The 16,648-nt window shown below is 38.7% G+C and overlaps 1 protein-coding gene across 3 annotated transcripts in view; it reads right to left on the bottom strand.

Annotated features, from left to right (window-relative positions):
- The window catches only part of CFLAR (CASP8 and FADD like apoptosis regulator), a 28,617-nt gene continuing 11,969 nt past the window's right edge, over positions 1 to 16,648 (bottom strand). The window contains exons 5-12 of one of the 3 annotated variants that reach the window (XM_081342299.1): positions 14,341 to 14,414; positions 12,770 to 12,815; positions 12,141 to 12,181; positions 10,656 to 10,731; positions 8,364 to 8,841; positions 7,559 to 7,636; positions 3,241 to 3,309; positions 1 to 3,129 (exon numbers count right to left, since the gene is read on the bottom strand). In XM_081342299.1, coding sequence (XP_081198425.1) covers positions 3,051 to 3,129; positions 3,241 to 3,309; positions 7,559 to 7,636; positions 8,364 to 8,841; positions 10,656 to 10,731; positions 12,141 to 12,181; positions 12,770 to 12,815; positions 14,341 to 14,414 — 941 coding nt within the window. In that variant the 3' untranslated portion in view covers positions 1 to 3,050. Of the gene's footprint in view, positions 3,130 to 3,240; positions 3,310 to 6,771; positions 7,637 to 8,363; positions 8,842 to 10,655; positions 10,732 to 12,140; positions 12,182 to 12,769; positions 12,816 to 14,340; positions 14,415 to 16,648 lie in introns of those variants that run through there. The other 2 variants (XM_081342300.1, XM_081342301.1) reach the window with 2 other exon arrangements.

Genomic DNA, 16,648 nt, shown 5'->3' with positions numbered 1-16,648 from the left:
CAAATCAAATCACTGTTTAAAAAGGCAACAATATGTACATTAATACAGTTCATATAGGAACTCCTTGTTTCTTTAACAAATTAGTGTGAATAACAGTTTGCTTCCATCCATTCTCTGTTGTTCTATTTCATTTGTCTTCACTAGGAGAATGTCTTCCCGTTAAACACTACATATTTGAAATATTTAGTTGCACTCAAATTTGCTGCTTGAATAAGATGGAGTAAAATATTAAACTTTGCATTGTAGAAAGTTTGTTGCAGATGGGACTATTGTGCTGGAGCTGATTATTAAATATTCTGGATCTTTGAGAGCAGAGCTGAGCAACAAATGCTGGCATGCTGATCAGCCGTTTGACAGCTAGCCGCATGACAGTTGCATGGAGCCATCAGAGTTAGTTGTTGTTAAACATTTACCAGTTTACTGCTGTCTGGAACAAAGACTTTATGTCAATGCTGCTAACACCAGATGTTTTTGCATTGACAACAGATAGAAATGTAGCCATTTTTTCCCTTTCGCTATTAGAGTTAGATGGTGCTGGGAGGGGGTGTGTGAATGAGAGTCCAGCTAGACATAACTAAACTTAGCATGAGAATCAAAGTTATTGAGCCAGAGCTGATAAAGAATTGGCGGGCTTCAAGCTAATTGGGGAATGTGATTTATGACTGTTAATTGCAGGAGGGAATTGTGCTTTGATACTATGTGCCTAGGGGAGGGGAATTCAGTTTTTGGCTTCCATTATGTAAATGCTGATATCATGCTACTTGAATAAAAGATCCTTTAAGGTAAGCAGTGCCTCGAAGTTCTTTTGAAGAGTTTCATCTGTCGGAACCACGACACTTTACTTGTATGTTCAGGATAAATAAGAATGATTATCTTTGGTTTCTTTGTTGGTTATTTGAAAGAGAGCCTATGGGGTAAAGAGTTTAGGGTGGTGAAGTAGGATCAGAAAGTTCCAGATTTCTAGTCCATGCTAAGCCACGGAAACTCACTGCATGTTTAGCTAGTTGTCTTTGTAAGTGTTAAATAGAATATGAAGCAAGAGTTTAAATATTCTTTCCAAGGGATGTTTGGAAATAAGAAAGAAAAATGATGTGATTGGATGGAAATTTGTCATTAGATTATGGAGCCTGCAAGAATATTATTTCAGAATAGCAGTGGAAAATATGCTCATGGTCTTTGGCCTGTTTTTAAGGGCAAAATGCAACTTCCCCTTCCTAAGCATATTTTTCCGATGCTTGGAAAAATGAAGTGTAATTCTCTTGATCAAGGATTCTCAAAGTCAAGCATGACCTCTTGGGTGTTGTATACAACCTGGGAAGAGGGAGGGTATCATTCCTATCCTGCCTGGATACATGTGGTCCTGACTGAGCTTCTGGCCCCGGACCAGTGCTTAAAATATTATCAGCAACATATTGTCTGGGTTTCAATGTCTAGTTTACTAATACATATTAAATTCCTTTCTCTCTACCTCGTTTTTCTAGCCAATTATAAAAAGTATCCCATGTTCTAAAATAAACTGAATCTTCTTTCTTTTTCATTTTCAATGTCAATCTATCCATTTCTGCACATTCTAAGATTTTTTTTAAATTAACACTTCCTCCGATGGTAGATTTCCATTTTTCCAATATTGAGCAAATACAATTCTTGCTGCAGTTAATATGTGTAAAATTAAATGTATATACTCTTTCTCATAATTACCTACAATTATACCTAACAAAAATAATTCTGGCTTAAAATCTATGTTTTTTCATTATTTTCTCCAACCATGTATGTATTCTTAATCAAAATCTTTTAGCTTTAGAGCATGTCCACCAAAGATGGTAATAGGTGCCTATTTTTGTTTACATTTCCAACAATTATTTGATACATCTTTAAACATTTTTTGCTAATCTCACATCTATAAAACATTTTATATAAATTTTCTTGGTACGCTACCACTTTTGTTATTTTCAAATTTCTTTCCCACAGGCTTTGCCATTTTTCTAGTTCTATGACTATGGCATTTTCCCTTTGTAATACCACAGAAGATAGAGAATTAACCCAGGAAAAACCTCTTTAATCAGAATCGCTTGAATGTTCAGTTTTCTGCACATCCCAGTATAAAAAGGATGATGATAAACTGAAGCTTGTCCAGATAAGAGCAGTCAATAGGGTGAAAGAATTGAAAATCAAGTCCTTAGAATAGTGGTTCCCAACCTTTTCTATACCCCGTATCCCTGGAACGCTTCTGATATATTCTTGCACCCCTTATAAAAATACCTGGTTTGAAGATGATGAAAGCGAATATATACTCAATTTGAGCAACAAACTTATTTAAACAAATTTTGAATGACGTGAACTGAAAAAATAAGAAAAAGTTACATAAATTCAAATACATGCAGTCAATTTGAATTTAATGACTTTTTTTGCTCCTGTTTCTTTATGATTTTGTCAAAACGTGGTACTTTGTTGCTGATGGTGATCTGCAGGTCTGCTTGTGAGTTCTGGCGATTTCTCGATTTGGTTTTGATTGACAAAAGAGAACTGAATCCTGCCTCACATAAATATGTTGTCCAAAATGGGATAAGGACACCCAGTGCCTTTTCACAAAGTCTTGAAAACCTATCTATTGCTGAACACCAATACTCCTCCAAAGTGTTGCTTTCAAATTTCATTTTAAGATATGACTTGTCCACAAATCAAGATCTTCCTTCAGGTTATCATCATCTTGACATTTTCTCCAAATTGTAGGACTATGGATCATTCTTCAGAAATCTTCGAGTCTCCAGCAGCAAAATATCCAACAAACGATTCTGACAGCATTTCCAAATGAGCCACGATTTCTTTATGCACAATTGGAGTCATAGATCCATGATCATCGACCATTTTTTCAAGTGATGGAAAATTTGAAAAATTACTTCTTTCCACCTGTTGATGGCAAAGAAGCAGCTTTTCTTTGAAATCATTCAACTTTTCGTAACATGTCAATCTAAATTCTAAATGGCACTGATTCAAGTGTGTGTGGGGCAGGATAATGGAACATCTTCTGGAACACAGTAAATCATCTGAGATTAGTCCTTCAGGAGGATTTGATACTGATGTGCTTCCAAAGCTCTATCCCACCTTCTCAAAAACAGGGCCTGGAGAGTTCTTAAGTGGGATAAATTCATCATTTTCTATATAAACATTCATCAAACATGAAGTTTGTAATTTATAATTGAAGGTAGATCATGGCAAAGGTTGGCCAACAATGTCCCTTACCCATTTCCTTTGGGGATTTCCAGACTTCCCTTTGTAACTTGTTTGGATTTTGCCTGGGCGGAGTCAAGGCTGGAAAAGGAAGGACGCAAACAGTGAGATCCAGGAAAATGGAGCCTCTTCTCTGGCTTACTAAGACACCAACTCACTTGCTACCTCAATTCTGGCTCCCGAAAAATTCACTGGAATTGCAAAGTTTAAAATGCACCAAAACTTCCGAATTCATTCATTAGAAGTAGCCACGATACTAAAACATGCAGGGAATGCTCAGAACCGATGGATCTTCTGCGATCAAGTGCTCGGAGAACTCCTGTCTGGGCACAATAGAGCAACTTTCTCTTTAAAAAGCTCACAAAATTCTGGTGCTCACTTTACATTTTGAATTTCTGGCTTGGAGCCCTCCAGGCTTGACACAGCTTTGATCCTCTCCTCACAGCGACTTGGCGGGAAATGAGCTCCTCAGTGGCCAGGAATGCACCCCTGTGAATGTTTTATCCCCGACTTGGTAACTAGGTTTAAAATAGTTATAGTGAGGCTAGACGTCGTTCCCTGCCCTTCCCTCTTTCACAGCAGGTACGTTTTTAAAGAGGGTGTAAATATAAAGGAGGAAGCTGCCTGATGTCTTTTTTTTTTCATCTTCCGGATAGTTGCATCAGATACATTAAATGGATAAAGGAGTCCACTTGTGGTCTTAAGAGGTGAGGGGCGTGGAAAAGAGATAGTTGGGTGACCCAAGGGGGGGGAGGGAGAGACCCTCATGTGGCCGAGAGCTGCTACTGCTGGGCGGGGGGAGGGCAGCAACGTCGATCCTCTCATTTTGCTTGCAAACTGGAAAAGATGGGGGGACAGGGCAGAAATCAACACGTCATAGTGTGGGGGCCCTACTCCCACTCCTGATTTCTGAGTGCTTTTTTTTTTTTTGAAAAATTCCCCAGAGAGCCGTTTTCCCTCCCCAATATACAACTGATTAAACATAAAAGTCACATGTAAAATCCATGTGACTTTTCCAAATTAAAATATTTTATACAATTTAGCCCGAGATTAGATCCTGATGCAATTTTTATGGTACTGAATTAGGAACAAATATGACCGAGGTGATAATTAGGTGCTAACCCATTAAGTGCCAAAACTAAACTTTCTTTCTGCTCTCGAATCTCTATCCCTTTTAAAAACCTTACCTTGACTCCAGGCTGAAGAGTTGAGGAATGAAGGGAGCAAAAAATTAATATCTTTCTGCAGCTTTTCCCCCTGAACTAAAGGGGGGAAAAAGTCATCTCTAAGTTGTGCAACAAAATGAAGGAACCTGAGTCTTTGCAAGCTTTAGCTCTCCTGAGCACCCTGTAGAGTCCAGCTAGAACTTAAAGGCTAGATTGTAGATTGTCCTCTACAGGCAGTCAGCCAGACAGCTAAAGCCTGCCAAGAGTGTTCTCCATTTTGCTGAACAACTTTTAGACATGCCTTTTTTTTTTAAGAGGGACGCGGTGGCTCAGTGGGTTAGGACGCTGAGCTTGTCGATCAGAAGGTTGACAGTTTGGCAGGTCAAATCCCAAGTGCCACATAGCAGAGTGAGCACCTGTTACTCGTCCCAGCTTCTGCCAACCTAGCAGTTCGAAAGCATGTAAAAATGCAAGTAGAAAAATAGGGACCACTACGGTGGGAAGGTAACAAGAGTTCCGTGTACCTTTGGTGTCATGCCGGCCACATGACCACAGAGACATCCTCAGATAAACGCTGGCTCTTCGGCTTTGAAACAGAGATGAGCACCGGCCCCTAGAGTCGGAAATGACTAGCACGCATGTGCGGGGGAACCTTTACCTTTTTTTTTTAAAGAGATGACTTTTTTTGAAGTTGTTGGCGAAACGAAGGGAAAAAAAGTCACCTGAACCAGACAAAAGATTTTGGGCCTGAGCACATGAAATCCTGGAGGATAAAAAGGGTCCCGAAGTCTGCCCACTCTTTGCAGTCATTAGATGCAGACTTGGATTGCTCTAGCTGGTACCTGGCAGCCTAGTTGAGGAGGATGTGGATAAGTGTGAATGAGTGTGTGTGTGTGGCGGGGAAAGCAGGTAGTCCTCAACTTATAACAGTTCATTTAGTGACCCTTTGACATTACAGTGGCACTGAAAAAAGTGACTTACAGCCATTTTTTACACTTATGACTGTTGTAAGATCCGCATGGTCACGTGATCAAAATGCGACTGCTTGCCAACTGGCTCATATTTATGACAGTTGCAGCGTTCCAGTGTCCCTTGATCATCTTTTGCGACTTTCTGACAAGGTGAATGGGGAAGCCAGATTCACTTAACAACTGTGTTGCTAACTTAACTGCAGTAATTCATTTACCAACTGTGGCAATAAATGTCAACAGAAAATTTAGGCTCAACTGCGGTCATAAATTGAGGACTACTTGTAGCTCCCCGAAGGAGACAGACAAGATCCCTGACCTTTGTCCAAGCTGCTTATGTGCCTGTTTCTTCTTTAGCTATAAGCTGCTTCAGCCTGGTCCTACAGTAACGTTTCCAGCAACAAATAAATCACTCCTTCTCACTAGATCCTCTCTCCATCCACCAAATTATTCCCTAGTACTTTAAAACAGATTCTGAGGTATTTAGAGTGAAACTGAAGATTGGCAAACTTATCTGAAGCAATATTAGAAATCAGTTTTGTTAGAAAAGCATGGTACAAGGTCTAAAACTAATTACTGAAATAATATCAAACAATTAACAAAATAATTTAGATTTAAAAAGAGAAGATTTCCCCAAGAATATCTATAAATATATAAGATTCTGGTAGTCTGTCCAGCTTAAACAGAGAGTGGAATAAACAGACTGGGGAAGCCAGACTCCCCTTAAGATTCTTGAACGGTCTATCTGACTGTTCTCAAAAGAATGCAGTTAGTCTGGTGAGATTCTTGTAAATAGGTAAGCAACAATAAAGTCCTTTGATCAGTTCACTTTGTCATTCTGGTTCTTTGCACCTGACAAAGACTAAAATGTTCCTGACTAGCTTCCACAGAAAGAAAAAGTATTAACCAGCACCAAAATATGCAAAATAACTTAAACAATTTTTAAAGTACAAATGTACAATACACATATCTCAAGACATAGAGACGAAATACATACCTACTTGTATTTTAGGCAAAATTACTAGTATAGTATTACTAATTATTATAAAGCCCTAAAATACTCTCCAGGTTAATATTTAGTTTAGTGACAATCCAAATTCAATTTCTAACAAGACTATGTTCAGTTCCACTTATATACCTTCCTTCCCATTCTTTTTTTCTCCCTGTCAAATCTCTAGGCGTTTGCTTAAAACAAGCTCCACGTTAGTTACATCCCTATGTTAACCAAGTTCTACTGGTTGTCTTGAAACAACAAGCTGGAAACAAGCTTCTGTTCCCCTATATTTCTGCGTTCATGGGATTTCTTGGTGCAGTGGATCTCAGTATTTTATATATATATATATATATATATATATATATATATATATATATATATATATATATATATATATATATATATATATATATATATATATATATATATATATATATATATAATCATTGATGAGCTAACCACTAAAATAATTCCACTGTCCCGCTAGCCCCCCTTGTTCTCAGACACTCTTAGCCACTAGGTGTGCTTTTATACAGATGGTGGGACTAAGAAATGCACACGTAGATGGCTGAGATTAGGGAAGACCTTCAAAACCTATAACAAGATAATAAAGCCAAGTACTGTATATATACAGGAGCAGAGCTCAGAAGCTCACCCAATTCCTAGCTTCCTTTTTCAATGCAATTTCTGCAAGAAGATTCTTCCAACCAAGCATTGATAATTCTTTACTTGTGGCTCAAAACATTTACACTGTACTTTATTCATAGTATTACTTATTATTTTTGATTATACTTGCATGCTGAGACAATTATGTTGTCTTCCAATAATCCAGCTTGGATTTTGTTTGAACCTATATTCATAAACAAGGCAGAAAGTAATATACTTTTCTGAGGGAAGCTCTGAGAAAGATCATGACAAGTTATTTAAATAAGGCACGTATTCAGTGATATCTATGGTGTACAATAAGATCTTAAGTAATACTTTGTAAGAATAGCTACTTATTCTTACTAGTTCTTCTCCAAGATCAGCAATTCTCTGAATTACTTAAGTTTAAAAGTACAAAATGTTCCTGAATACTATCCCGATGCTGTGCTTGACTCTCCAAGAGAAGCTGATAAATCTTAGAAAGGCTTCACAAAGGCCTTCACTTGTCAGTCAGGAAAAGTTTTTTCCTCAGGGTGTGCTTCAATAAGAGTAAGTACCGTTCTGCAGGATTAATCCTATTCCATTCATAAACTCTGTTGTTCAGCTCCAGAAAAATATCCAGCAGGGGCAGCTTTCTGCATAGAAAAAGGGGAAACAAGGGAGAAAAAAAACTTAAACATAAGATTATATAACTTTTATAAATAAGTAAAAGCTGCAAGTGAACAGCTCCATATTTTGCAAAAGTGCCTAGTTCTATTCTTTAGCTAAAGGTTATTCAACTACCCTAAGGCACACTTGGACTGTGCAGTATTTGGGGTGTTTGAGCATGCACAGATGCAAACAGGGACTTTACTTCCAAGTAAATATCTTTAAGAGGCTTTGTGTTATGTTTTACATGGCTTCTCTCAAGTAAGCACCACTCCTTGTATTACCTGGAGGATGCAACAGGGTAATATTTATTTTTTGAGGAATTCTTCAAGACGTTTTCCTTGTTCCCAGACATGGGACAAGAAAGATGTGTTTGTATCAATGTTTCCATCACTTGTCTGGAACAGAGGCCTTATGTGTTTATGGCAAGCAGTGCCTCCAAATCCTCCAGTTCCCTTCTATAAAGTAACATATATGGAGGACATTGTTCAGTTACAGGGAAACCACTATATTTCTATAGTGTACTTTTGACACGTATCAAAATTGTCCCACTTCTGTCACTTTCTCTTTCTGCAGCGACCAATATCAATGCTGTACCTTATTGCTGTAAACAAGCATTGGCAGAATGCTGTTTTCATACTCTTTATCTATTTCCCATCCTCCCATAGAATAGCATGAACTCCTGTGTGGCTAGTATCTAATATAAACACCTACCTTTTCTGAGGATCCATCAGAAGGTCAGCCAAAGTGGAGAGATAATAGGATGATGAGCATGTGGATCTCTCCAATGCAGAGGCATCCAATGTGCAGTAGCTCCAGAGAATGTCTGCTACTTGTGGAATTGTGCATAGATCTCCATCTGCTTCTGTCAGGCTGGCATTTCCTTGCCAATTTGGGGGCTCAATATAGTTCTGGATAAAAAAGAGCTTTGGTTTCCCTAAGAGATCAGGGCACCTCTCACCGGTAAAGAAATCCTTCAGCCTTTCCAGTTGAAATCCTGGAACACTATGGTCTGTGCAGAATATATGTTGGTGGTCCCCTCGACTGACAAGCACACAAACAAAACAGTCTGCATCTTTGTGAGCTCTTAGCCTTGCTACTTCATACAAATCATGCATCACTGCATCCATATTCAGAAACAATCGACAGTGAACTTCAAAATGTAGTGATTTAAAGGTTTTCGTCAACAAACCTACAGAGAAAGAAGCAGGAGCAAGAATACCAGGCTGGTCAGTAGGTTAGAGTCCAGGCTGAAGAAGGGCAACTGTTTTAAAATCCAGTTGTTGGCATTTATTGGGCTCCTGCCTGTCTTAATTACAAGCTGGAAGACATTTTTAGCTGTAGTCACTTGCTAAATTTATGTCATCATCTTCCCCATATATATATTCTTGATATTGTTCTATCCTGAGGGCTCACCATCTCTTACATTGCCCTTGATTACACCTCAACCTGTTCATATTACATTTTCTTACTTTATATTCTGCTTTTTCCTTAGAGTACCTCTACAAAAATTTTGAGAGGGAAGATTGCAATTTCAATGCATGAGAGACAGCTTGGTCTAGTTGTTAAGGCCTATGGCTAGAAACTAGGAGACTGTGAGTTCTAGTTTTCTATTAGGTAAGAAAACCGGCTGGGTGACTTTAGGCCAGTCATTCTCTCTCAGCACAACCCACCTCAAGGGTTGCACTACGAGGTGGAAAGGAGAGTGTTAGGTATGTTCGCTTTTCAAAAATAAAATAAAATAAGTGCAGGATATATATATATATATATATATATATATATATATATATATATATATATATATATATATATATATATATATATATATATATATACACACACACACACACACACACACACACACACACACACACACACACACACACACATATATATATATATATATATATATATATATATATATATATATATATATATATATATATTTATATATATATTTAATCCCATTTATATCCTGCCTTTCTCCAAAGACTCAGGGCGGCTTACAATCTAAAGCACAAATCAATGTACTTAGCAATAGCCTTCATTCTATGTATATGCCTGCTTATTAGGGCTTTCGCCCCCCCCCCCAAGCGGCATTATTGTGGTATGGTAATTTATATTGTGTGAATAACTCTAAAGTTCAGATTTTTTAAAAAAATTATCTTCCCATCCCCATATAGATATTTTTTCTCCTTCTCCTCTCATGCCAAAATTTTCTCTAACTTAACCTCTCAGGAAAAGCCCATATTACTCAGTGTAAGATTGTGTTAATACCCATAATTGAGGGCTGTAGCAATCTAACATCTGGCAATTTTTTTTATTTTTTATTTTAATTCCATTTATATCCCGCCCTTCTCCGAAGACTCAGGGCGGCTTACAAGCTTAGCAGTAGCCTTCATTCTATGTATATGCCTGCTTATTAGGGTTTTCACACACACCCCAGCGGCATTATTACAAAGTCAGCTTAATTGCCCCCAACAATCTGGGTCCTCATTTTACCTACCTCGGAAGGATGGAAGGCTGAGTCAACCTTGAGCCTGGTGGGATGCGAACCTGCATTAATTGCAGGCAGCTTAAGGAGGCATTAGCCCACTGGTCCACCAAGGCTCTATAAAGTTTAGGAAGACTGGTGAGATCATTCTTATAATCAATGTCCCTAATTTATACCTTTTATCATTAATTTGACTTTCACAGAGATTAACTGGTCTACATATTCAGGAGAAAGGGCAAGACTACAGAATTCTTCCATATCGATTTGATACCAATGAGACTGACAGCTGTCTGTCAGCAGCAGAGGATCAAGACCTAAAAGGAAAACCAAATGTTCCCACGTTCCCCCAAAAAGTATATTTCGTGCATACTACTACTTATTTTTAGACAGCATGCTTTTGTGAGAAATTATGCATACCAAAATAATATGAGAGTAAATGCCTGCCCAAATGAACGTAGTGTACTAAATTAATGTCTGGCAGGAAGGAGCAACTTGATTTCCATTGCACTTACCTGCATCATTGCCAATGCAGTCAATAATCAGGCAGATTCCTAAAGGTTTGCTTTGCATTCTGTACTTGTTACAACCCTGCAAAAACAGTATCATGAATGAAGCCTCTTACTCTAAAATCATGAGCACAGTACACTTCCCATCTTTGCATCGTCTATTTAGTTTTGCCTCGGTGCGGCAGAAAAAGGTAAATAATAATGGCTTCTCAGAGTCCTTTCTAAAACATGGGCCTTGGGAGAGCTGTGCAGTGCTTCAGATTCAAAGGTGAAAAAGACACAAAGGGTCTTTTTCTGTAGGGGTGTCTGCCAAACTTTAAACCAAATAAAGATTTTTCCAGAATTACACTGCAGCTGTAGTGAGCAGACAGAAACAATACAGTGGCAGTCAAGAAGTTGCAGGGAGGTACTTGCACATTATTCACACTAACCAAAAAGCAATTTTCTGCCTTTGCATTTGAAGCACTGCACAATACCCTTGAACTAGGGTATTCTACGCAGGCTGTTTCCTTTGTGTAACTCTACCTGGGCTCAATTCTATACTAATAAATATACTAGGGCTTTCTAGAAATGTTACATGTACAAATAGACACATATTTTTGCATGTGTGTAAATACATAACTAGGGACGCGGTGGCTCAGTGGGTTAGGATGCTGAGCTTGTTGATCAGAAGGTCGGCAGTTTGGTGGGTTGAATCCCGAGTGCCGCGTAACAGAGTGAGCGCCTGTTACTCGTCCCAGCTTCTGCCAACCTAGCAGTTCGAAAGCATGTAAAAATGCAAGTAGAAAAATAGGGACCACTACGGTGGGAAGGTAACAGCGTTCCGTGCGCCTTTGGCGTCTAGTCATGCCAGCCACATGACCACGGAGATGTCCTCGGACAAGCGCTGGCTCTTCGGCTTTGAAACGGAGATGAGCACTGGCCCCTAGAGTTGGAAACGACTAGCACGCATGTGCGGGGGAACCTTTACCTTTACCTTTTTAAATACATAACTATAATTTGAGTCAGAAATTTTCTCACTGGGAGTAATTTGGGAAGTGCCACAGGCCACACCCAAGTATGGTATGAAGCGTATGCAAACTTGGAATGAAGGGTTATAGATTGGACCCCAGCCGCCAAATACTCATAGACTGATATAAAAATAAATTGTCATGCAAAGCAAAAAGCCAATTGCAGTAGGGAGGATAGAGAAACTTAAGGAGGCTGGATTTCTTATAATTGGCTTTCACCTTCTTCTGTGTTCACTGCTGCTTACAGAATTCTACTTTGCATGCCAGTTTGTTTTTGCTTTCATTTTCCATAGTGGGGAACACGTTGTAATGCATTCCATTGTTTAAAAAGGCAAAGGAAATACAACTTAATTGTAATAAACCAAACAAGGCAGATATTGAAAGTCCAATCAGTTATTGCCTAATGCTATATCACTCTTTTAATTCCTAAAAAGCTTCTATATTAAACAGAAAGATATGTTATCGTAATTTTGCACAATACCTGTACTTCTACTTCTGGAACGGATATGTGAATCTGTTCTGCTGTAGATATAATAAAAAAGTGTGTTAGTTGCATTCTGCCTACAATCTTCAGAGTATGAAAACTAGTGAAAACTCACGCAAGTTTATATAAAGTAACACTCCTCTCCAACCTGTGAGTCTGCCTAAGTGCTAACTACAATGCCTTTCACGCTGGGATCTATTGGCCCTGCTAAATAGGAACAGGAATCGAAGTTCACATATTTAAAGGACAGTAGGTTAGCAGCAAAGCTTTAGAGTGACAACATTTTTAACTAGCCAAATTATCTTGCCAACTCTATCTTTGCCAGATGGAAATAAAACACCCAGGACTGAAAGGGAGTTCATGACCTATGGCTCTTAAATGAGATTTTTAAACCACATTGAGCATACACTGGAAAAAGGTACTGTGATGAATGAGTGTGTAATGGGGGATAATAAGAATTTATCCAAAAAAAGATGGGCAGTGAGTAGAGTGTTGGTTTTGAAAAAAAAGAACACCAGTTCAAATAGTTGTGTTTTTTTACAAATACTCAAAAATCACAAAATGCAAGATGTATTATTCCCAAGTAATCAGAGACAGAATGGCTATAAAGATACAACGGGGCTTACCCTGGACAGCACCGGCTCCGTTCATTACTCTTCCCATGTTCACATTCTGTAAAAATTAAATATCAAATCACATTTTGTTTCTCTTGGCAAACTTTTATATTTGCCTGTTTGTGATAGCAGAAAAATCAAATTCTAGACAGGTAATTAGGAGAAAAGATACAAAACATAAACTGCTTAATAATCATTTTGGCTTTCAAATATGACTATACAAATCCATTCAGAGTAAATCAATCAATGGCTAATAGCTCTAAGAACTAGTGGAGCAGTCTTTTTCCCAGTTATCATATGGCATTATCTTAATATCTGTTTTTACAGCCTTCATAAGCTGCTTGAAACATTTGACTAATCAGATTAAAAATAGAAGGCTAGACTGAATAGACCTTTCTCTAATCTGGCTGGTCATTTTTTTGTTTCTTATCCTGCACATGTTTCTCCAAGGAAGATATATACCGGTAGACGTATCTGCTTGCTCTTTTGTAATGGGAATATCGTATGGCCTGCACTTGAAGCACTCTCAGATTTAATCTCACCAAGTACCACTGCAGCTTTCAGATGATTGATTATCAATCACATCAATTTAAATACAGTAGTTGCCCATCTTACAATGGCATTTTTTTTTTACTATGGTAACTAAAAGCATGCCACAAATACAGTCTGAAAAAAGAAGAAATGCTACTACGGGGCATTTTGACATCTGTCCTGGCCACTCTTCTAAAGAATTTTTGTTTTCAGCATGGCAAGAAGCAGGCTTTTGGAGAGGCAGCTGAGAATGGAAGGATGTACGTGCATCCCAAAGGACTGCCTGATTTTACACAGACCAAGAATCCTTTCAAGTCCACTGGGTGTATGTGGAATTCTGAGAGACAAACATGGGTGATCTCCCAAAATGGTCACTATTGGGAAGGTGGATATATATATCCCTTATTAAAATAGCTGTCCTAACAGGTAAAGGAATTCTCAAACTGGCCATTTAACAAAAGACGCCATAACTCACCCTCTGGATTCTCTTGATCAGATGGGGAAAATTCAAAACAAAACGTGGTATCAAAAAACTTTCTGAGAAACAAAGATAATGCCGGGAATCTGACTTTGGCTTAACTGCCTGTTCCCTCTTTTAAAATTCCTGTTTGTTTGAAACATCTCCAATGGACTACACAAAAAGATACAAAGGGGGAACAGAGTTCTCTGCTGCTCTCATCAACACAGGTTCTTTGGTGCTGAAAACAAGAAAGCACAGCTGCACAACGGATGATTGCCAGAGTTTTAGGCAAACTCACTGAGGCCACAGATGATATTAGAAAATGATCAATCCCATGCAATAGACTCCTCCTTTTCAACGCTTAATGGTTGCAATTTGTCTATAATCTCGACTCAAAAGTCAGAGTTTGACTAGAATACTCATAAGCTAGATCTTGCCAACTCCACTTAGAAAGGACCAAACACTGCCATCACATCAGTTCCCAGTATTTAGACAAGTTTTTTACAGCTTCTTGGCACTGCATACTTCAGAAAACCCTTTCTCCCCAAATTGAGGAAACTATCTAATTACAATTCACTTACAATTCACTTACCTCTGGAGGGTCAGCTAGAGATAACTTAGGTAAGGATGTCTGAAGGGTGTTTGTATTCATAGGTGGAAAGCGCACTAGAGCCAAAAATGGAACAGAGGTCTCAGAAATTACACCAACAGTGATATTATTCCGCAAAACAACTATCCTGCTCAATTCTCTTCCATCTCTATATGCTAAATATAGTTTTACTTAAAAGTCCGTAGGTGATTCCAGAGCCTTCCCTAAGAAGGAAATCCTACCTTTTGATCAGGGAATGCTTATGTTTCTAGCATTGATAAGAAAAAGTTCCTTATGGGCACTGTTAAATCTGTCTATGTGGGTGCTAAGAGTCATCATCTCACTGGCATAAATCAATGCATTTAATAGCCTGTAAGAAGATGAAAGTAGAAGAAATACAGGTAGACCTTGATTTACAACCACAATTAGAATCAGAATCTTGACTGTTGAGCATTCTGTGAGACATCCACATGACCGCTTCATTCAGTAACTGCAATCTCTCGGCTCTCCCGCTTGTGGTATTAAAGCAACCGTGTGAACTGTTAAGCGGACAGAGCAAAAGTGCTGCCTGGAGAAGAAGGCCAGAACAGCTCCCCTCCATGTGTGGAAAAATCCTGCCTTTTATTAGTTTCACAAATAACGCAAGGAGGTGAACGTATCCAACACGCCCTCCTCCTCTTCCTATTTTCCCCACAACTACACCCCTGTGAGGTGAGTTGGGCTGAGAAGGAATGACTGGCCCAAGGTCACCCAGCTGGCTTTTATGTCTGAGGCAGGACTTGAACTCAGTTCTTGCTTGCTAGCCTGGTGCCTTAACCAAACTGACTCTCGAGGTCAAACTGTCGCCCTACTTCCTACTCCCTACCTGCGGCCGGTGTCAACTTCCCTCCGTCCAGTGCGCTCCCACAGAGAGGGCCTCCTCAGGGTGCCTCCGATCAAAGAATGTTGATTGGTGGCCCCCAGGGGGAGAGCGTTCTCTGTGGGCGCGCCAGACCTGTGGAACCGCTTGCCGGTTGAGCTCCGGATGGCCCCCGACCTTCGCTCCTTCTGGCGCGATCTCAAAACCTTCCTTTTTGAACAATCCGGCCTGGCCTGATGGGATGGGGTTGGGTTTTATAAATCGGTTTTAACTCTTAATGTGTATTATTATTTACAGGCATTGCTGTTTAATTACTTTTTAATTTTTGTATCCTGTTTTTATTATGTATTGCCCTGTTCACCGCCCTCAGTCCTTCGGGAGAAGGGTGGTATACAAATTAAATTATTATTATTATTATTATTATTATTATTTCTTAACTCCATGAAGAAAAGTATGAAGCCATGAAAGTAGCTTCTAGGTCACCATGCTTTAAACACTTTGGTCAATTCACTTAGCCTGAGCTCTGCAATTGTGGCTATTCCCTCCACCAGTAAAAATTTCAGTGAGGACTTCAGTTTCAGACTGATAAATAATGGAATAACACAAGAAAAAATAATGTTTTTTATATATACTCAGAGAGGCTTCCTAGAGCCATTATAGAATCAAAATAGATTTGAAATTCAAAATGCCCAAATAAGGATGTCTGGCCTTTTGAAGGATTCAGCCTTCTACAGGCAGCTCAACCTGAATTGAGAGCAGTTTCAATGTTGGTGGAAGGTTGAAAATTACTTTAAGTCAAATCCAGAAAAGGAAATGATGGGGAAGAGAGGCAATTAATCGACTTGAGCCTTAAAAAAAAGTGAAATGACACATGCTTTAAAGTAGGGAAAGAGCTTGGGTGATCAGGACCAAATCTTTCTGAAGTTACTTTCAACTCTCATTTATTTATCTTCTTGTTTATTCAACACCGTACAGGGAGTGCAGAATTATTAGGCAAGTTGTATTTTTGAGGATTAATTTTATTATTGAACAACAACCATGTTCTCAATGAACCCAAAAAACTCATTAATATCAAAGCTGAATATTTTTGGAAGTAGTTTTTAGTTTGTTTTTAGTTATAGCTATTTTAGGGGGATATCTGTGTGTGCAGGTGACTATTACTGTGCATAATTATTAGGCAACTTAACAAAAAACAAATATATACCCTTCAATTATTTATTTTTACCAGTGAAACCAATATAACATCTCAACATTCACAAATATACATTTCTGACATTCAAAAACATAACAAAAACAAATCAGTGACCAATATAGCCACCTTTCTTTGCAAGGACACTCAAAAGCCTGCCATCCATGGATTCTGTCAGTGTTTTGATCTGTTCACCATCAACATTGCGTGCAGCAGCAACCACAGCCTCCCAGACACTGTTCAGAGAGGTGTACTGTTTTCCC

This window comes from Vipera berus, assembly GCF_964194415.1.
Source record: "Vipera berus genome assembly, chromosome: 1".
Taxonomy (NCBI): domain Eukaryota; kingdom Metazoa; phylum Chordata; class Lepidosauria; order Squamata; family Viperidae; genus Vipera; species Vipera berus.
This window is presented reverse-complemented; position numbering and strand designations above follow the sequence as displayed.